The 21,704-nt window shown below is 43.7% G+C and overlaps 1 protein-coding gene across 2 annotated transcripts in view; it reads right to left on the bottom strand.

The window, feature by feature from the left end:
• PPIL2 (peptidylprolyl isomerase like 2) overlaps window positions 1-21,704 on the bottom strand; it is a 136,502-nt gene that overhangs the window by 14,121 nt on the left and 100,677 nt on the right. For both annotated transcript variants that reach the window (XM_044990482.1, XM_044990483.1), the window contains exons 15-16: window positions 4,816-4,933; window positions 2,459-2,515 (exon numbers count right to left, since the gene is read on the bottom strand). In XM_044990482.1, the coding sequence (XP_044846417.1) occupies window positions 2,459-2,515; window positions 4,816-4,933 (175 nt within the window). The remainder of the gene's footprint in view (window positions 1-2,458; window positions 2,516-4,815; window positions 4,934-21,704) is intronic.

The following is a 21,704-nucleotide window of genomic DNA, read 5'->3' as shown; positions in this document are numbered from 1 at the left end:
ACTTTTGATTGCTCCAGCCTAGGATTTTAGCGAACTGCTCTCTGCAGAAGACAAGATACTATAATACAGCATGGCACTTACACTCAGAGATGGGAAATGTGATTGGGGGAAAAAAAAGAGGAGCAAGTCTACCAGGACCCTGATCATATTTCCTTTGTCGGGAGCGCTCAGTGTGCATCCAAACACATGGTCTGACCTTCAGTAAGCAAGGTCAAGGTCTCCGATGCTGTGCTGTCCATGAATTCTGAAATCAAGTGTGAGCTGAAGAAACCTCCAAATTCAGAGGCAGAACCATCATAATGATTCAAAGGTTGCTGGCTCCTGACTAGCTGCTCACAAAACACTGCAACTTGACCCATGCATAAAAATTATCAGTACAGATTGCACAGTGAGCCTAAGCTGTTCTTCTGGAAGTAATGTCACTGCTGCTCATGCAATTCTGTGAATGCAAGAAGAGGGAGGTATCTTTGCATGCCAGCTAGGGAGAGTTTCTCAAATGCGGCCTGGGCTTTTCTTGCAGCCACAGACTCCTGGGCTGTGATTGGGGAGGACAATTGGCAAAGCAGCAGCTCCTCCTCTGGGGCTGCCTGAAGGGGTTGGTCCTTAGCCCCTTCTGGAGCCACAAACACTATAGGAGCAGGCAACCAGTGTGATTTCCCCACTTTCCAAGGGGTGTTGTGGCTCAGGCTTCAGGCTTCTGCCCTGGGGTGGTGGGCAGAAGGCTCTGGTCATGAGGCGGTGGGCTCTGTCCCCCAGCCGCAGGGTTTTGGGCACCATCCCTGGACTCACCCCCTGCCATCACCTTGACCCCCGCTGCCTCCTCCAGATCCCCATTGGGCCTGGCCCCCCTGCCTCCTTACCCACCTCTCATCCAGGGCATAATTTGTCTCTCAACATGCCAGGGCTGAGTAAGTCTGCTGTGAAAAGTGATATTAACAAATATACAAATATCACTTTTCACAGTGGCAGACTTACTAACTAGCAACCTAAAAAAAAAAATCAAAACATGCAAAGCATCTTATTTTTGTTTCTATTCTGTTTAGGTCCAGTAAAGAGTAGAGATAACTGTACGTTATTGTTATTATTGAGTCTGCAAAAAACCCTATATAAATAAATGACAATGATATGGACATGTATATATGTGCATATTTATTTGTTTTTCCTAAAGTTAATTAAGTATTTTAGGAAAAATTCTCAGAGCAGCCACCAGCAAGAGTTGGCGGCCGCCCGCTGAGGCCACCAAAAATGATGTTGCGAGAACCTCTGAACTAGGGTAATGATATAAAAAGGGACTCAGAGGAATGTCCCCAGGCAGTGGGCCTTCCTAAAATGCTTCTCACCCAGAAGAAAACTCCTGCCCAACACTTGGCAGAGATGGTAAATACCAAATGGTTTTCACCAATTTGGGTTTTTCAATTAAATGCTCACCAAGCAGTTAGAAGTCAGCAAAAGCCATTAGCTAATTTTCAAGTTAATTACAGCGTTTTTAATGTCAGGCCGTTCATTGCCAGTTATCACTGGAGAGGGTAATTACTGAATTAATCTAGGCAACTCCACTGCGGCAGGAAATCCACACAGCCCATAATACTCCTTCATTTGAAGGCACTGTCTCCTCGTCACCTCTCTTTATTTGTGCTCCCTTTCCATACCCAGCTTACCTGCTCCTTTAGCTAATGGGCCTTTGTGACATTTATTGTCACTACCGTTGCTGGTGAGTGAGAAACACTGTCACTACAGGATTCCCCAGCAGTCTGACAACCCTAACATTCTCCCTTGACTTCAAAGACACCACATTGCGCAAAGTCACATGTACCATCCCTTCAGATCCTCACTTCTCTGGGCCAAAGTATTTTACAAAACTCTCCCTACATAGTTCCCAGGAAAACGACTTAACACTTTTTGTTCCCAAAGGCCATTCTTGTCTGGCACATTGTTCTCTAAAGACCTTGAAACCCCAGGTCTCACATCTGTCACATCTCCTCCCTTGAGAGGTTACAAACAATCCCAACCCACAATGATAGATAAATCATTCACTTAATACAATGGATCCCAAAGATGCTTAAACTGCTGCTGCTGATGATGAAAGAGTGGACGGGGAGAAAAATGATGGCAAAGGGAATGCCTGACTAGTGGTGGTGCTGGAATACCCACTACCTACTCAGGGCCACGAGGAGTGTGCTCTGTCACAAAATAAGTGAAAGGAGAAAAGAGACGTGAACAAAATTAGACATTAAAAGGCTATTTCCAGGTGTCAGACCCAGAGAAATGTGCGGGAAATCAGCTAATGAGCATGGAAAGAAAGAGGAATACTTGTCAATTGAGGCCCGCAGAGATGAGGCCAGAATTTTGGATTTTGCTTCAAATCAAATCAAAGTCAAAAGTTACCAGACTCATCTCCACGCCTTGAACGTACACAGTACATACTATATGCATGATGTAGTTCTATTCCTTCTCTTACCTTCCAAAAATTGTGTGCTTCTTGTCCAGGTATGTGCAGGAGCGAAAAGTGATAAAGCTGAAGGGAGACACAAACATGACACTCAGAATATGACCCTCAAGATTTAACAGTATTTTAAAAGCTAACTATGTTTAAAAAAATGTACATGGCAACCCACTATGATGACACTTTAACCATCTCCTTTCTGTGGGGAGTACAATGAATGACTCTTATCATATTTTACTTTTTTGCGGACTGTATCTGACAACAGTCAGTTCTTTACCCCTCATTTTTTTATACTTTTATTCCAGTTTCTCACACACTGCCCTATTTACCATTTTAACGAGTAACTTACACAAACGCCTTTGACTACGCTGAATATCCCTTTCTGTGAACGTGTAGATTTTAAGAACGCCAATGTAGGTTAGCAAGGCGTTATGGCTCCTGAATTACATTACATTTATACGGATCAGGATTCTGTATCTGGCAAAGACCTTTAACACAGTGTTCCACTACATCAGTACCAATTTTCAAAATAGATTTAATTTTCACCATTTACGATATTTATTTTTTACAGTTAAAGTGAAGGTAGATTGGCCTATTTATAATCCACCTCTCTTATTGGCTCACTAATGCCATGTTCAGGTTGCAAACACAGCAGAAGAATATTTAAATTAAACAGTCTTTCATTGAAATAATAAAACTCAGAAAACTTTTGTTGCTATTAAGTTTTGTTTAAAGTTTTGCAAAACTTAAATGTGAGGTCTAAGATATCTTTGCAAAGTAAGCTCAACCACTCAAACATTTCTGAATAGCTTAACATTTCTTTGGAAGCTCCGACCGCAATTGTATATAATGCAGAGGTTCCAACAGTGTGGTCTTGGACATGGATGGTCCCTGGAGAGTTGGCTAGCACATAGTGCTGGCTCTCCTCCTTGTTTCCATCTGTTATATAGCATTATAGACAACTACAAATAAAACATTTTCCTAATAGCACTTTTCCATGTACCCAAGTGCTGTAGTTGCCACAGGGAAATTGTGCGATTGTAAATGGGAGAGGATGCCATCTGCCAGGTAATCTCTCTATTAAGATGTAGTTAACCCCATGAAAAGGTTTGGAAATCCCTGGGCTAATGCATGAGTCTCTCCAGGGGTGCACATTAAATTTAATCTTCTTTATGAATCCTCTGTATCATCTTATTCTCAGTTGTATAATAATTAGACCAGCAGAAGTCAATCAGATAACTGTATACCAAAAATACCTGAGAGCTTACATGGGCCCTATAAAATATTGAAAGCTAATAATTCATGAGGACAGCCAAAACAAAACAAAGCAAACAGGAAATTAATCTAATTCCTGAGGATTCCTGGGGTGAAGTCTGAGTTTTACTCAAGTCCTTGTCAGTACCAGGTGCTTATAAAAATGATCTATTGTAACTTTGTACGCTGAACCTACCTACCTACCTATCTACTTTGTTCTACATCAGTGTGACTATCACCTGTATAGGTGAGCCATTCATACAGCTTCTAAGTTAGCAACAGTTCTCAGAAAATTCTAAACCTTGTCTATGAAATCTTATAAAAGCAAAGAGCAGGAGAGTCTCAAGGACCTCATGCTGTAAAAGGAAGTTCATGTAAATTTACAGTAACAAGGAAAAATATAGGCACAGATGAAAGTACATGTTGTGACACAATAGCAGTAAATCACACAGAGTATGAACAGTAGCTCTTGCAAGTTGTTCCAAATCATTTCCTATAATCTGTTTCCTGGGTACTTGAAATATCTTATTTAAAGAAACCTCCACTATACACTAGTTGATTTAGCATCGGTGATCTGGCAATAATGCTCAGCTTCAAGATAGGCTCTAAGGGCTTGATCCTACAAGGTGCTCAGCACTTTGGTCCCAGTGCAGCAAACTACTTAAGCAAGTACTTAACTTTAAGCATGTGAGTAATCTTATTAAAGACAACGGAACTATTACTCATGTACTTAAAGTTAATCACATGCCTAAGTGAAGGTACTATAGTGCTCAGCACCTTGCAGGACTGAGCCATAAGAGAACGTCTTTTTAAAAGTTCCATAGTAGGAACAACTTCTTTTCTCTGAAGAGCCAGAGAAAATGAACAAAACTACTAATTATATGAAACAGGGAACTCTACTGATGATACCAAAAACACAAAGGAACTACAGATCTTCATGACATGCTTCAAGTTGCTCTGATCTTAGTGTTTAAAATGGGTCTTACACTTTGGTGGTATCAATACAAAGTACTTGGGAGAGCATTTCATTCAGGTGTATCATAAGTAGTTCATAGAATTCCATTTATTTTCTTAACTCTATAAGACAACCCCTTATAGAATAGCAAGCGGCCACTTACAATTGTGATTTGTTGCTGTTGGGTCCTGAATTGGCCATGCTAAGAATACCACGTCCAGTGTGGGACAGATTTGGCTTAAACTCATCTTTAAAAGGTTTTCCCCAATAGGACTCTCCTCCTAAAAACAAAAACAAATCAAACAACCCTGATGTTTGCTCTTCATTAGATTCCCATTAGCCTTGAAATCGCTCCCAGCACTCATACTTATTTGGCAGTGCTGCCATTGTGCTCAGGTTTATGGGGCTCCTGACTCCTTTGTATACATTTTCATTCCCTTTCCCACTCCCACTCTGACGCCTGAGTGTCCCCATGAAATCAAATTTTGGAATTATCAACACAGCACACTGCCTCCCTACTACTCTCATCAAGTGTGACTGATAAGATTGTTTATTGGCTGCATTATATATTCTGTGCACCAAGAGTTCTCAGGGATTTAATATTTTACTGCTGGCCCATCAAACCACAACCTTCTTTGTGCGACATTAAATCCTGAAAGGTGTTTTTCCTGACAAAAATAAAGGCAACGAGCAGAAAATTACCAGTTTAATTGCACTCTGGATACTCTGTTGCTGCTGTGAGGTTTGGAAATTATTTACTACTGTATTAAATACACTTCCATAGGATCAATAAAGTATATGGTATAGAGCCCAATACTGAACTAAAAACTCAGCAGTTCAACTCCTAACTAAGCAATCTGGCTCAGTGTAAGGGGATATACTTCATACAAATTGACACAGTAATTTAGACATTCTGGACCAGATCCTTGGCTGCTGTAAACAGATGTAGCTCCACTGAAGTCAAGGGAACTGTGTAGATTTGCATCAGCTGGGGATCTGGCCATCTAAGACTTATTTCTTTTCAATAGCAGCAGATAGAAAAAGGGTCTGCGAGACTGCAGCTCTCTGCCGGGCTGTCATTTCTACATTATTTATGACAGATCTGACATTTTCACTTTCATCCCGGATCACTCCTAATACGAAAAAAAATGCTGAGATGAGTCATTTCCATAGTTTTACAGTCAACTCCATAATCTTGTTTGACAAACCGTGAAGAATATTTCACCTTAGCACAGGATTAGAAAGCATGCAAACACAAAAATATCAGAATAGGGAAGCAGGCTGGCTCATCTGCAGAACAGGCTTGAGAACTCTCTGGAGTAACCATATCGCTAGCAAAGCAGCAGTTCACTAACGGATCTGCAATACTCAGTGGCTATTTGCACATGTACACAGGAAAGAAATTTTATGATACAATTGGACAGAAGAGCAGAGAGAGTACCCACTGAGGAGGAGGGAAATAGGCTGCTATCTAAAGCCCAGTAAAGAAAACTGCAAATATGTATCAAGAAGGAGACACTGGGGAAACCTATTCATATTGACTTCACAATATTGTCTAATAATCAAGCATTGCAGGTAGACAGCTGTAAATGCAGATGCATGTGGCTCTAAACAAATGTGAAATCTCAGAAGAAGCTGAACCTCTTAAGGACCCAATTAATCTTGTTCAAAAGACCTGTTAATAAAGTTGAATATTGCCAGCTCTGCAATTTGACAAGAGGAGGCAAAGAGAGACTCTTCTAACACTATGGGGAGTTCCTGTAATCAGAAGTAAAGAGTTACTGATTACATCCTTGATATTTGGCTACTGAATGTTTTAAGGTCAGCTACACCTCAGTGTGAGTTTGTCTGGCAATCTCTCACTGTGTTATATGAGGTAACAGCTTTTCCTCATGCTCAACAGTGGTCAGCCTTGACACACTGAAAAGAATTCCTTTGAGAAACACTTACTCTAGATAGGTTTCAGAGTAGCAGCCATGTTAGTCTGTATCCGCAAAAAGAACAGGAGTACTTGTGGCACCTTAGAGACTAACACATTTATTTCAGCATGAGCTTTTGTGAGCTACAGCTCACTTCTTCGGATGCATAGAATGGAACACACAGACAGGAGATATTTATACATACAGAGAACATGAAAAGGTGGAAGTATGCATACCAACAGGAAGAGTCTAATCAATTGAGATGAGCTATCATCAGGAGGAGAAAAAAAAACTTTTGAAGTGATAATTAAGATGACCCATAGAAGGTGAGAGAACTTAACATAGGGAAATAGATTCAATTAGTGTAATGACCCAACCATTCCCAGTCTCTGTTTAGGCCTGAGTTAATTGTATCTAATTTGCATATTAATTCGAGTTCAGCAGTCTCTCTTTGGAGTCTGTTTTTGAAGTTTTTTTGTTGCAAAACTGCCACCTTCAAGTCTGTCACTGAGTGGTTAGAGAGGCTGACGTGTTCTCCCACTGGTTTTTGAATGTTATGATTCCTGATGTCAGATGTGTGTCCATTAGTTCTTTTGCGTAGAGACTGTCCGGTTTGGCCAATGTACATGGCAGAGTAAATCAGATGTAGTCAACTTAATAATTGCAACATATCCTGCTTAGAAGCCAGTACTGTACTTTGCTAGTAATTCTCCTTTTCCATTCCATGCTCTATTTTGGGACGGAGATGTGCAGAAGGAAGGAACGGTGAGAATGGTTTGGCAGCTGAAATATAACGAGGTATAGAGAATCCCTAAGTGTGTATAGTATTTACCTCTTGTGTTTTTTATAGAAAGAATGGATACAAGCAGGTTACCTCAAGGGGGTACTGTGAGGCTAATTGCTCATGCTCTCCCAGCCAGTCATTCCACAGCAAGGGCTAGTGGCTGCTTACGTGTATGTTGAAGCAGTTGGAATGAGTTAGAAGAAGCTGGAGAGAGGCTGTGTATTAAGCTACAAGCAGACAGTTTTGGCTGGTGGGTCTGTTTGTGTCCCTGGAAGAGACAACTGGGCAGAGGTGCTGGGCCCAAGATTTCCACCAAAGGGGGTTACATTTGTGCCATTCGTTACCATCCCTGCTTCAGAAAACAGTGCTACTGTATTTGTAAATAAACAAATTACATGAAGAAAATAGTCTGTCTCTGGATCATCAGTTTCTGATCCAAACACGAACCAGACCTGCAAGGCCCTGAAAATCCACAACTGCTGGCAAAACCACAATACACTGTCAGTATGCCCTGGCTACTGCTAGCTTGTTGGGCTAAGGAGATAAGTCTCCCCGCTCATCATAATCATCCCATCTTTCCTTGATGCTGCTTCTTTGATTGGCCAACTAAACTTGCAGTCCCCAGGTCTGATTCTGTAACACTGTTGTCAAGCTGGCATAACTCACTCCACTGCCTTACAACAGCATCAAACTGGTGTAAACGGAGTCAGGAAGCAAGTCCTCCATTTTTATGCTCCACCCAAATTGGATCCATTTGTACAGAAGTAACAAGTTTTATTTCAATTTCCCTTAGGAAACTACATTTCACTTCAAAGAGTCTCTTTGAAGAAACTCCTAATTAACTGCCAAACACATGTATATTGGCCCACATCTCAAAACAGAGGGGCAGCTGCTGCCTAGACATTTTCAGAAACATGTATCCAAATGGATCCAACTGGGACAGAGCATATAAGCGGAGCGGCCAGTTCCTGACTGTTGCACCATTCTGACGCGGTCGTATGGCATTGGAGTTACACCACTGTCAAGCTGGTGTCACAGAGTGGAGAATAAAGCCTGAGGACTTACTGACCAGAGGAGCAACTCAAAGGAAAGAGGAAAATTGTGCATGACAGACTGTTCTCCCTGGCCCAGCAAGCACACAGTATGACCAGCATGCTGACAGGAGCAATGAGCCATGATCTTTATGTTTCGTGATATTTATTCTCTTAGGATTTCATTCAAGTTCATAAGCACAGGGCTAGAAATCTTATGTACATAATAGCTAATTTCAATTTATTTTAACTATCTGAAAAGCTAATATTTTAGCAAATCGTTTCAATATTCAGTTCGGTCCCTCCCTGCATCTGTCCATGACAGAGCTGTTTTGAAAGCTCATTTTGTCTGCCTAGGAGCTTTGGGCAAGGGCAGAGTTTATACAGCACTAAAACTCTTGAGGCTGGAAATTCTAACCAGAACACATACTCTGAGTGTCTGCGAAGCCTTGCAGTATAGGCCAGTGAGTGGAGGTGGGGATGCCGAGGAGACCTAGGCAGCAATATGTTACAGGAAACAAATTAAAAAGAAACAAAAGCTATTCTACTTAATTTAAAAACAGCAAGGATGCACTCCATGGCAAACTCTCGCTAACCTCTGGAACCATTCCAAGTGCCTGCCTGAAGCAACGGCAGAGACAGGCAGCTAAAATGATGAAAAATAAAAAAATTCTTACTGAAAACCAGTCTCTCTCTCTCTCTGAAGACTATTTAAGACCATTTTCAGGTACTCCCATATCAATCCTATGTACATACATGGATTGGAAGCATGTATCTAATGGTTAGAGGAAAGGGACTGAACTGAGATTCTGTTTCTCTGCCTAATTCTGTCATTGGCTCACTGTATGACCTTGGGAAAGTCATTCAAACTCTTTGCACCCATCTATCTAAGGTACTCATATAACCCCCATTACCACTGGGTCCGAGCATCTCACAATCTTTAATACATTTATACTCTGAGCCACTGGGAGGTAGGGCAGTGCTATTCCCTCCCACCACACCATTTTACAGTTGGAAATGTAAGGTACAGAGAGGCTAAGTGACTTGACCAGGGTCATGCAGCAAGTCTAGGCTCCGCTCCGGGGCTCCAGCCGGGGTGGGGCACCATACAGCTCCCAGACGCTGTAGTGTGGTCCCACTCCAGCCAGGGAGCAGGGTCGGGGGCTACACCAGGCACGGCCCCGCTCCGGCTCCTACGCACCTCTGCATAGGAGCCGGAGAAGGGACATGCTGCTGCTTCTGGGAGCCACTTGAGGTAAGCGCCACTGGGAGTCTCTCCCTATGCCCCAACCCCCTGCCCCAGCCCTGAGCCCCTCTTGCCGTCCAGACCACTCAATTCCAGCCCAAAGCACCCTTCTGCACCCCAAAGGTCACATCCCCAGCCCCACTCCAAAGCCCATACCCCTGCCCAGAGCCCTCCCCTTGTACCCCACTCCCCCACCCCAGACGGAGCCCCCTCCCACACCCTGAACTCATTTCTGGCCCCACCCCAGAGCCCTCACCCCCTCCCACACCCCAACCCCAATTTTGTGAGCATTCATGGCCTGCTGTACAATTTTTATTCCCAGATGTGGCCCCTGGGCTAAAAAGTTTGCCCACCCCTGCACTAGACCATACTTCCTCTCAGTTTACTCATATGAAAAATGATGCTAACAAACACCTGCTCCCCTACAGGGGAACTATGGTGTGTAAGTGTTTGCAAAGAGTCTTGAGAGCCTTATATGAAAAGTGCTACAGAAGCAGTCTCAGGGGAAGCCCAAACTACAAAATTAAGTTATGTTGACATACAGCCACTGCGATAATTAAATTGCTTTTGCGAGTCCACACTATGCTCCTTGTGTCAGCGGTGCGTGTCCTTACCAGTAGCACTTGTATCGATGCAGAGAGCAGTGCACCACAGGTAGCTATCCCACTGTGCAACTTGCCACAGGGTGTTTTGGGAAAGGTTTGAAATGCCTCCTGGGGGCAAACGAGTTGTGCAGGGGTGACTGGGAACATGATTTCTCCATCTCGTAATTTTATCTGCATCCCATAATATTTCACACCCCTTTTCAAAAGCCCCGCAAACAGTGTTTCGTCTAATTTTTTCCATGCACATGCGGAATGGATTTTGTTATGTGCACCAATATGGAATTGATATGTGACACGTCACCTCCATATTGGTGCACATAACAAAATTCATGTGGCGGGGGTGAGGCCGAGGGGTTCAGAGTGTAGGAGGGGGCTCAGGGCTGGGGCAGAGGGTTGGAGTACCGGGGGCGAGGACTCCAGCTGGGGGTGCTGGCTCTGGGGTGGGGGTTTGGGGCGCAGGCTGCCCCAGGGCTACAGCGAGGAGAGAGAACTCCCCACAGGTCTCTCTCCATGGGAGCACCTGGGCTGGACAGGAGAGGTGCCGCTCCCGCACCGCAGCAGCTCTGGGGCTGCGGCCGGGGCCGCAGGATAGGCATCTCTCCCCCAGTCGCGACAGGTCCGGACTGGGGCGCCTCTCCTCCAGCCATGGCAAGTCCGGGGCTGGGTTGTGGCCGGGATGCCTCTCCCCTGGCTGCAGCAGGTCCATGCTGGGGCTGGGTTGGGGCGCCTCTCCACACTGTGGCAGGTCAAGAGAAGAGGCATCTCTCCCCACTGCAGCCCTGAGTGGCACTTAATAGGTTACCGCACAGCTTAGAGGATACTTAGACTGCAAACCGGCGTGGCTGCCATCTGTGTGAGATGCATGGATCCTGCACAGCTCTCCGCTATTGTTATGAATGTGGCAAGCACTGGGTGCCTGATCCTGCAGTATTTGCAGAGCTGCCAGAGGAGCTATGGGAACATGACAATTCCTTAGAGGCTAGATTGCCATGGGACATAGAAAGAAACAATTCAAGGTTGTTGGCGGCATTCACGGAGCAGGTGTAGATGGTGGAGTGCTGGTTCTGGGCCCAACAAACCACTGACTGGTGGGATTGCATTTGTCGTGCAGGTTTGGGAGGATGAGCAGGGGGCTGCAGAACTTCAGATGGGCAAGACCACATTCCTGGATGTGTGTGTGGCGCTTGCCCCAGCCCTCCAGCACAGTAACACCAAAATGTGAGCTGCACTGACAGTAGAGAAGTGAGTGGTGATAGCTGCGTGGAAACTTGCATGAGCATATGCAGATAGGGCAACTCAACTGACCACTGGCATCGTTTTCCACAGGCGGTAGTGACTGTAGCTGGTATCTCAGTCCTGAGGATAATGGAAGCTGAAAGAGAAGAGCTCCTGAGGGTGCCCAGCTGCAGACCAGGGCTGCATGTTGCTAGTAATTGCTGAGTGGCGTGGGAAAGTGTCCTACCGCAGCTGGAGAAATAAGGTAGCCCCGCCCAGAAAACTTCAGCAGAGGACTGCAGACTACCCAGGAAAGTTTCCTCAAGATCTCTATGGAGGATCACGGGACATCTCGGTGCACATAAACTGTTCCGCAGGGCCCCTCTGCCTAACTGTATGGGGGAATGCAAAGCAAATAGTAATTCTACCTCTACTGGTAGTTTCACTACCTCTTTTAACATAAGTACATGCGTCCCTGCAATATCAAAGCAAACTACGTACTTATCAGAGGTTCTTTCCCCTGCATCAGGCTTGCCTGTGCTGGACTGACTGTAAGGACTGGCTGGACTGTGCAGGAGTCAAAAACAAGTCCTGGCTTGCTGCGCCACTGGATCTCCCGGTCGTCTGTCCCTCATAGTTCTCCTCCTCGTCATTGTTCGTGGCAGGGGACTATGACTCAGGCTCCCCCGAAGTATCCACAGGGCTCTTAGGGGTGGTGGTGGGGTCTCCACTGAGGATGGCCGATGGCTCTTTGTAAAAGCAGCATGTCTGCGGCTCCACATCATAGCGACTGTTAGCCTCCCTGGCCTTCTGCTATGCCTGTCGCAGCTCCTTGGCTTTCACGCGGCACCGCTGTGGGTCCTTCTTGTAGCCCTTCTCCTTCATGTCCAAAAGATCTGGTTGTAGATATTGATGTTTCTAGGCTGGACCGGAGCTCTGCCTGCACAGCCCCTTCTCCCGCATAGACTCAAGACATCCACCACCTCCTGGATCATGTCTGCAGTGTGAAGGTGGCCTGGTTAGCTGTGTAGTTGCTAGGTGACCTCTCCACGCTGAGCAAACAGGAAATGGAATTTCAAAATTTGCAGGGCTTTAATGGGGAGGGGCATATACCTGTGTGCCCAGCTGCTGGGCAGCGGAGTTCAAAACGGTGACCAGAATTGTTGCGATAGGGCATTGTGGGACACCTCCTGGAGGCCACTAAAGTTGAGGTAAGTAACAGAGTGTCTATATTGACAGTGTGTCAACTTATCTACGTCAGTCTAAGCGCTGTCTCTCTCATGGAGATGGAGCTATTAAGTTGACGTAGCAGGCAAGTTACATCGGCGGGAGCAACATTTTAGTGTAGATGTTTACAGAGTTAGGTTGATGTAAGCTGCCTTGCATCAACCCAATGCTGTAGTATAGACCAGACCTCAGAGACAGCTGCACTAAAGTTAATTGGACTCCATGTGGGAGCAGACAGAACTCCACATGGATATGACTACTTGGAGGATCAGGTGTTAAGAGAATGGCAGATGGGGAGCTAATTTACATAACCTGACCCTGACCGCTGTCACTTATAGCCACAAGTGACCACTGTCACTTATAGCCACAAAGCTGGAGATTTTACTGGGGATGGGCTTTTACAATAGGCTGATCTTCCTCTGATGATTGCAGCTATCTTGTGTGAGGTCAAAGCCTTCGGGAGCCACAGATAATTTTTGCACAACTTTATGAAAATCAGCAGATACTGGTAACCCATCTAGAAGGTTGAAACTTTCCCTAAAATTCAAAATTAATGGTAGGTGAGATCCACATGCCCAAGATTTTAATAAAAATCATGCAGTCAAACGGTGAAAAGAAATAGCCTCTTCTATTTTTTAAGATTGAAAAGGGCTTATACAACTGGTTGATAAGATTAAATTTACAGAGCATTTGTATTTTTTAATAGAAGAGGCAATTTATTTTCACCTTTTCAATTGCATGATTTTTACCTACTCCTGACAGAAAGAAAGAGATGAAACTGTAAACTACACAGCTCAGATGGGTAAATTCAACTGCTTTCATCATTTCAATATTTGTTCAGAGCAGCAGCTGTAGCATTGGTTAGGTATTCAAGACCACGGCCACAACTCGTGACACTGGTGAAAAAGTGAAGAGATGCAAATTGACATCTAGAGAGACAATGCACATGGAGGGGATAAAGACAGAACACACTCCCGGGCAAACTGAAATAGCTCATTCTCTGTTGGACGGGAAGGTTTTGCTTCCTCCCAAAGAAATTATTTTTCAAAATGTACAAATGCTTTGTAAATTAATCTTATGTTGTTGTATAAGCCCTTTGCAACAAACTGAAGAGATGCACCTCAAGTACATGCAATGTTTCAGAAACTATAATGCTCAAAAAAAGAGGTGTGGGCTAGGAATCACTCATGACAGCTGTGATTTTAAAATAAATAAGTCGGGGGGGGGCACAAAAATTGAAAAGCACTGAAAAAGTAGTGGGAGGGCTCCAATTCATAAAAATGATGGCTTGCTTTCTATAGCTTTCTTCTTGTCACTCAGAAGAACAAGGCACGTGGTAATAACATGACACTTGTATAGAGCTTTCCATCCAAGACACTTGACTCTCAAAGCATTTTGCAAAGATTAAATCCTCCCTTCACCCCATGAGGAGAGGTAAAGTTCTGCCTCCTTTCATACACGGGGACAACGAGGCACAGAGGTTAGAACCTGCATTTTTACGAGTGCCCGTTAATTTTGGGTTCTCAACTTAAAATGCTATAGGCCCGATTTTCAGAGATGTTGATGTCAGAGATAAATATATTACCGGGGCTTCATTCTCCCCTACGCCAAGCTCTATGCACTGCAGGACCAGAGGCCACTGCAGAGCTAGTCCCTAGGGGACCTTATGTCAAAGCAGAGCTGAGCTCTATTCTGACCCTGGTCCCTACTTTGGGGGTGGTGATGGCTGGAGCAGGAGTTGGATCTGCTAGCTTTATACCATTGCAGAATTCCCATCTACCAGGTGGATTCTCTGTTGGGCATTTGCAGCCAGCGGCAGGAAGGGGCTGGAGCACAAGAGAATCTAGCGAATTAAATTTCCTGATCAGGTACAAGTAGCACCAGCTGTAACATTCCAGCTCTGCTTTAAGAACGTGTATAGTCTCTTCCCTTTTCCTCCATCAAAGTGGATGGAATATTAAACCTGTTCTTGTCCATGCACACTTTCTCCTTTTGTATCCAGAACATTGGGAATACACAACAGCTGTTCCATTTGGACAGGAACTGGCAACATTCTAAATACTGAGAGAACTATTCACAACGCCTAACCAGTTTGTTATTATGAACAGCAGGAATAGATAGATCATGAATGTGAAATTCATTTTCAAATAATTAATCATGAGAAAGAATGGCCATGACTCAGCTAATTGTTTTGAATATTGCTTTTCTGGGTGCTTATTTTGTTAAAGAAAAAATATTCTATTGCAGCTTTGGGAAAGGCAATAAAATCTTTCCCAACTGTGTTCCTGAAACATTAAGTGCAAGGCTTATGGAAATTAGCTTGGCTTGCTAAACAGGTATTAAACCTTCAAGTAAATGTATATCTAACTATCTTGGCTGCACACAGATGAGCCACTGAGAACCCTTCATTCCATGTTATATTTAATCTTTCTTGCTCCTCAATGCTGAGGTTTCCCGTGAGGTGAACTGTTTCCCAGCACAGATCACTGGCCATTTAAATTTATTACTAAAATCACAGCAGCTTCATTAATGAAGTGTTAACAAGAGACCCGACAGCAACAGAGAGAGACATCAGTGGTAAATTCAAAAACCGTCAGCCTGCCTGGAGCTGGTCTAATCTTAAAGATCTATGAAAATTTACGGAGAGTAACATTGCTATTAGCTTGGCTTATAGATTTCGTTTTTTACATTTATGAAACAAATGTTTCTTTAGCTATATAACTATGTATAATTATAACTATGTATGGATTATTTATATTACACATAGGTTTAATGTCTCTTGCACTGAAGAATTTAGAGGGTAGGATTCTAGTTAAAACAGAAATCTCTTCCGAGGTTCTTTTAGTCTGAAGTCCTCGTATTAAGGGCTGTACACAGAAACAGCACAGATTGTTTAAAGAGACAAACTCACAAGGTCTGGAGTTTCCCTATAGTCCAAGATCAAACCCTTTCCATTAGTAATGGAGAAAAAATACTTCCATAATCTCATATGCGATTTATTTTTATAGAACAACTGATATCATGTGAGCCAAGCAAATTACTTTCAAATATACCTTGCAAAGAGCATTAAGTTTCTATGGAAATTGATGTTTTTCCAATCCCTGTTCCTTTTCTAGTGATGAAATCATTAGGAAATATTGTCATTTTAGCTGTAGGAGATGCATCTGTTTTTGATTTTAACCATCAAGAGTCAAAGAAATATCAATATTCGTTACAGATAACAGCTGAAATCCTAAAGGGAGTTAAATTTATAAATATACTCCACTCACCCATAGCTTGATTGTGTTCAAGAACTGCAACCCTGAATGTACTAGACTGCCTGGGCCTGATTGTACAATCCTTCCTCATGCTAATGTGCACTTATATCACTGACTCCAACAGAACTACTTGCATGAAGGCGGCTTGCACAAACATATCCTACATGAACATCAATAGTCAGAATTTCAGCAAAGCCCTTCACATGCACAAGTGATCACAGCCCTACCCTGGATTGTCAGTCTACAACACGGCTGGGAAAACTATGGCCCAGGGGCCACATCTGGCCCTTGAGCTCCTGCCAGGGAGTGGGGTCCAGGACGTGCCTTGTTCCAGCCAGGGAGTGGGGTTGGGGGTTTGCCCTACCCCGTGCCGCTCCCAGAAGCAGTGGCATGTCCCCCATGTGGCTCTGCATGCTGCCTCTGCCCTAAGCGCCATCCCCGCACCTCCCATTGGCCAGGAACCACAACAAATGGGAGCTGCAGGGGCGGTGCCTGCGGACAGGGCAGCGCACAGAGCCGCCTGGCTGCACCTCTGCATAGGAGCCAGAGGGGGGACATGCCGCTGCTTCTGGGAGCTGCTTGAGGTAAGTGCTGCCCAGAGCCTGGACCTCTGACCCCCTCCTGAACTCCAACCCCCTGCACCAACCCAGATCCCCCTCCTGCACCCCCAACCCCTCATCCCCAGCCCAGAGCCCTTACCCCCTGCTGGAGCCCTCCCCCCCCCCCCCCCCCCCCGCACACCAACCCCCTGCCCCAGCCCAGAGCCCCCTCCCACACCCTGAACTCCTCATTTCTGGCCCCACCCCAGAGCCTGCACCCCCATCCAGAGCCCTCACCCTCTCCCACACCCCAACCCCTGATTTTGTGAGCATTCATGGCCCGCCATACAATTTCCATACCAAGATATTGCCCTTGGGCCAAAAAGTTTGCCCATCCCTGATCTAGATTATAAAGAAGATTCCTGGTCTAGATGCAACGTACAGCAGATTTACCTACACTGAATTTGGTTATGCTGTGGTGAACTATTACGTCCGCTCCTATACACATGTGCATGTATAAAGCTGGCCTTTTACTAGTTCTGGGAAGCAGGATTTAGTGTAAAGTAAACAATGTCTGGGACTCAAGTGCAGCTGGGCGTGCTAGTAACCTTATTCTCAGGGAACATTGTGCAGTTTCTACTAGACATAAGGGAAAAGTACAGGACAGCACTACTTCTATTCTAATTCCTCTAGGATTAACCAACCATGCATCACACAGCCACAGAGGAAAAAATAAACCACCCAAACTGCTACTGTTATTTGGGGGACAGGGATGGGGAATAAAAGAACGGGTTACTCCAAGTTTCATATCATAATTTATTTTTGGTCAAGGTAAAACTACTATCAGATTGCAGCCTGCTATTTAATGCTGCAAAATAAATGCCTGGGTTCATTATTTTCCTTGTTTTAAGGCATTTGATGCACATTGCTTTCATGCTGAAAGATAAATTTAAACTGTGATGAAAGCTCAAAGCAGGGGTGTCAAAAATATGCCCCACTGCTCAGATCCAGCTTGCTTGACAGACTAGGTTTTATGCTGCACCTTTTCAAAGCCATTACCCAGGAGAAGCAGGGGCATCTGTTCTTTTTAAGATGGTCCCACACATCTTCTGTACTATGCAGGTAGTTTCTCTAGACACTGGAGTAACAGGGGGAAAACAGCCCAACAGAAACAGGACAAAGAAATCTGGAGTTTAAGCACAACACATGTTCTTTTCTGATGTATTTCATTCAAGAAATTTCATCCAATACATCTCGAGAGATTTGAATAAATGTATCTACTTTGTCACTGCTATTGGTTAGTAAATTGGCTGTGCCCTTTTTTTTTTAATTTTTATTTTTTTAAAGAATCTAAAAACTAAAATGTACTTAGCTTAAATGACTGAAATCCATCTAATTAGATGAAACAAAAACTCTAGCCATTGCACAGTTCATGACCTACGAACCTCCAAGATTTGCTTAAAAGGTCAGTTGAGGACAGAAACCAAAACCAAATGTTGCCATAGGTAGTGAGTGGTGCCTGAAGGTCAGAAGTGGGAGTCAGAGGAGAACAGGGGTGTTTGAATGCAATCCATGTCAAACTTGGGCCCCAGGACTCAGCTTTCTCTGGGAACCCCTAACATTGCATTAACACTGAATTCAAGAGTTTTAGGTAAGAAACCTGGTTCTTTTAGAAACAACAGCCTGGGTAAAGATTTGGTTGGTTTGGGTTTTGTTTTGTTTTTTTTAAACTTTGTTTTTAAACAATACATCAAGTAAATTACAGAAAAGATGACAATCATCATACACCATGAAAAAAAAGAAATGAATAGACTGCAATAAACATGTTGCCTATTAAATAGCAAAAAGAGTAACTTAGATCAGCTTTAGTCATTTCAATTATCTAATATTCATGGCTACTTATTCTGTATCTTAGTTCCTGATAAAATACCACACTACGAACCCAGATTTCTAGCGTACAAGATAAAACAAGTTTTTCCATTTCTGTCTGGTAAATTAGTGATCATCCACCATTTCTGGTGGCGGGGAGGGAAAAGCACTGGAGTTACTGTAATCCCCACTAACAAGGAGAGAGAAAGTTTACTGTACAGCATATTTTACAGTCAGGTTCCCAAAGATTAATTGGTCATCAAGTTCCAAAGTAATGCATAACATCCTGGGCATAACAGATTAGAGGCAAATCACTGAACTCCTCATTCCACTTCTTACAGTGACAAAACTGCAAGTCTCGTCTCGGTTTTCATCCAGCAGATATAAAGCAGAGTTTGCATCCCAAAGAGTATAACTCTTATTGATGAGGGCCAGGTGTGGACCAGTTGAAAATGGCCACCTCTCATGCCCTACTGTTCAAAAGTCAGGAGATGTAAAGTCCTTCCTTCTTGCCTCTACCATGAAACAGGATTATCAACCAATGTAAATTCTCCTCCGGTCTTAATGGCATTTAGAAATCTCTCCCTCTGACCAACACTAGAGAGGGTGCCTATGACAGAGATGCCTCTATTGTCTTCTCTATGGATTGGATTTTCCATCATGTTCAATTTAAGTGCCTTTGAAATAAAGTTTCTCTCTCTCATGAATTCTTTGAAAACAGAGGGCACGAAATATCAAACATGCTTTTAATAAACTTGTTTATTTCACTGATTTTTCCCTTGGCTAGTCTCTCAGTGGTATCCAGACAGATTTCTGATTTTTACCAGTTAAGTGTCTTGCAACCAAATGCTCAAGAAAAAGTGCTGACAATATTAAACACAATCAGAAAAATTTCAGAGATTCATTTGATCAATGGTTCAGAGACTTTCAAAAAAGGATGAAAACAGTTCAAGTTCTTTGCAGACCCATCTTCAGACAAACTCAAAAGACAGAGGCAAAGTAAGCTAAAGTTGACAGACTTAAAATGCTCCAATCTAAGTTTTGGGAGGGAAACAACAAATTTCCACAAAGTAATTCTAAATTTTTGGGGCCCTGATTTAGCAGCGGAGGTCAGCTGGAGTGCATGAGCTAACAGTACAGACGTTTAAAAGACACTAGGGGCCCAACGTTCTCAGCAGAAGGTGTTTGCATTCCGTCCACACTTCAAGCTGGGGAGTAAACCCCAGCTTGAGGAGACAAACCCAAGCTAACTCTTATTGAGCTAGTGCTCTGAAAACAGAGTGCAGCCTTGGCAGTGTGAACAGTGGAAGGAGCTCGTCAGCCCGAGTACATGCCTACCGTCTCAGACAGGTAAGTACACTTTGGGGGGCTAGTGCCTCCTGTTACTTTGCCACAACACTATCTTTCGCATGCTAGCTTGATCACAGCTAGCATGGATATGTCTCCTAGAGAAGGGAATTACACCCCCAGCTCAAAGGGTACACATACCCTTAGCGTGACTCTGATTTGAGACCAAGTTCATTAACCTGTCGGTCAGGTCACAATGACAGGAAGGGAAGGACGGAGGCAGGAGGGATGCTGTTTTGAAGAAATTAATGTCTCCTTTTGTTTTATGCGAACACACACTCACACAGAAGTGCATAACTCGCGACACTTTTGAAATGCAGGAGTACATGTGCAAAGGCTGGCAGTTAGGCACCTAACTCCCACTGATTTTTCATATGGTCAGTACTGGAAAATTTAACCAGCTACTCATACTGACTAAATTCTGCCTTTTTTTATCCCTAGAGGAAGCAGTCTCCTTTGGTTTCAGTGCTGATCAATTGTATTCCTAAAGTCATATGCCTCGTTCATTTTGGGAAGAACTGCAAAGTGGAGTACAATTTAAAGCTTTTTGTGAAATCCCAGTTAATCATGTCCACTTGCTCCCACTCAAGTTGGGACATTTTATTGTGCAACCTTTGCAATTCACATTTAAAGGCATTAAAATCATATACTTTTTTTTTTAAATTAAAGTCCACAGTAATCTTCATAGGCTGAACGCTTCCTTTGAACACGAGCTCCAAGTTGACACCACTGTGTTACATACTCTACAAAGCATGGATTGAGATTTACAAGTTGAGGCCAATCCTAACAGAGGTCTGAAAAGTCACTTAGAGAAAATGTATGATCTTAAATAAGAACTGAAACAAACTGCTCCTACTTTCTGAGATTTCTCTAATGCAGATATACAGCCTATTGGCAGGGCTGCCCAGAGGATTCAGGGGGCCTGGGGCAAAGCAATTTTGGGGGCCCCTTCCATAGAAAAAGTTGCAAAACTATAGATTATATTATATTCTCGTGGGGGCCCCTGCGTGGCCCGGGGCAAATTGCCCCATCCCCCGGTGGCCCTGCCTGTTGGGAAAGTTTCAGAATTGACAGAATGACTCAAGGAAACCCCCGTGAACACCTACCTTGAACAAACAAGCTCTTGGGACAATGAAACTAGTCTATCATATGGAATTCCTCAAGCTACAATGAGCGTGGATTTACACACACGCTTTCACCAGTATTCTCATGGAACACTTCAGTTTTCTCACCAAAGAGATATGGTGCCAACTAAGATGATGTACTTGTTTTTCCTATTTGCAGCCTTTGTGATTTCCCCATCATCTGGTTGCTTTCTGATAAAGGAATAATTGACAAAAGCCAACAGGTTTCCTTAGTAGGGGATTTTTGATAAATTCATTTAATAAAAAGTTCTAAGATACAGATTAATTCTATTTGTAAAATATTATAGTGTCACTCCCCTGAAATGAAATATATAAAAGCTCTGATTTATCGATTAGAACCTTGTCTAGGTTTTTTAAAACAGACAAATGATTACAATGGTCCTTTCTGGCCTTGGAAATCTACGAGTCTGACGTCCAGTATAACACAGATCATAGAACTTCCTCAAAACAGTTCTGCTGTCCTAGCAATGTTGGCCATCTCTTACCCTTTTATTCCTACTTAAATTCTAGTATTTTAGCACTATTCAAACAGTACTTCTCTTCGAAACAAGAGCTATATCCATGATTCTTACAGAAAAAACAGAATGCAGTAGTACAACAGTGCTACAGGAGACTGTGCCGTGTCAGGATTGTACCCTTCTATGTTGATACCAACAGGTCCTGCCCATAGACCCAAAAGTTCAACTTCAAACTTAACTTTCTAACAAATACTTCTTTAGTCATTCTCAGGGCCGCCCAGAGGATTCCGGGGGCCCGGGGTCTTCGGCGGCGGGGGGGCCCTTCCGTTCCGGGACCCGCCGCCAAAGTGCCCCGAAGACCCGCGGCGGGAGCCCCCCCGCCGCCGAATTACCGCCGAAGCGGGACCCCG

This window comes from Mauremys mutica, chromosome 16, assembly GCF_020497125.1.
Source record: "Mauremys mutica isolate MM-2020 ecotype Southern chromosome 16, ASM2049712v1, whole genome shotgun sequence".
NCBI lineage: Eukaryota > Metazoa > Chordata > Testudines > Geoemydidae > Mauremys > Mauremys mutica.
Note: the sequence above shows the minus strand (reverse complement) of the source record. Positions and strands in the feature narration are given on the sequence as shown.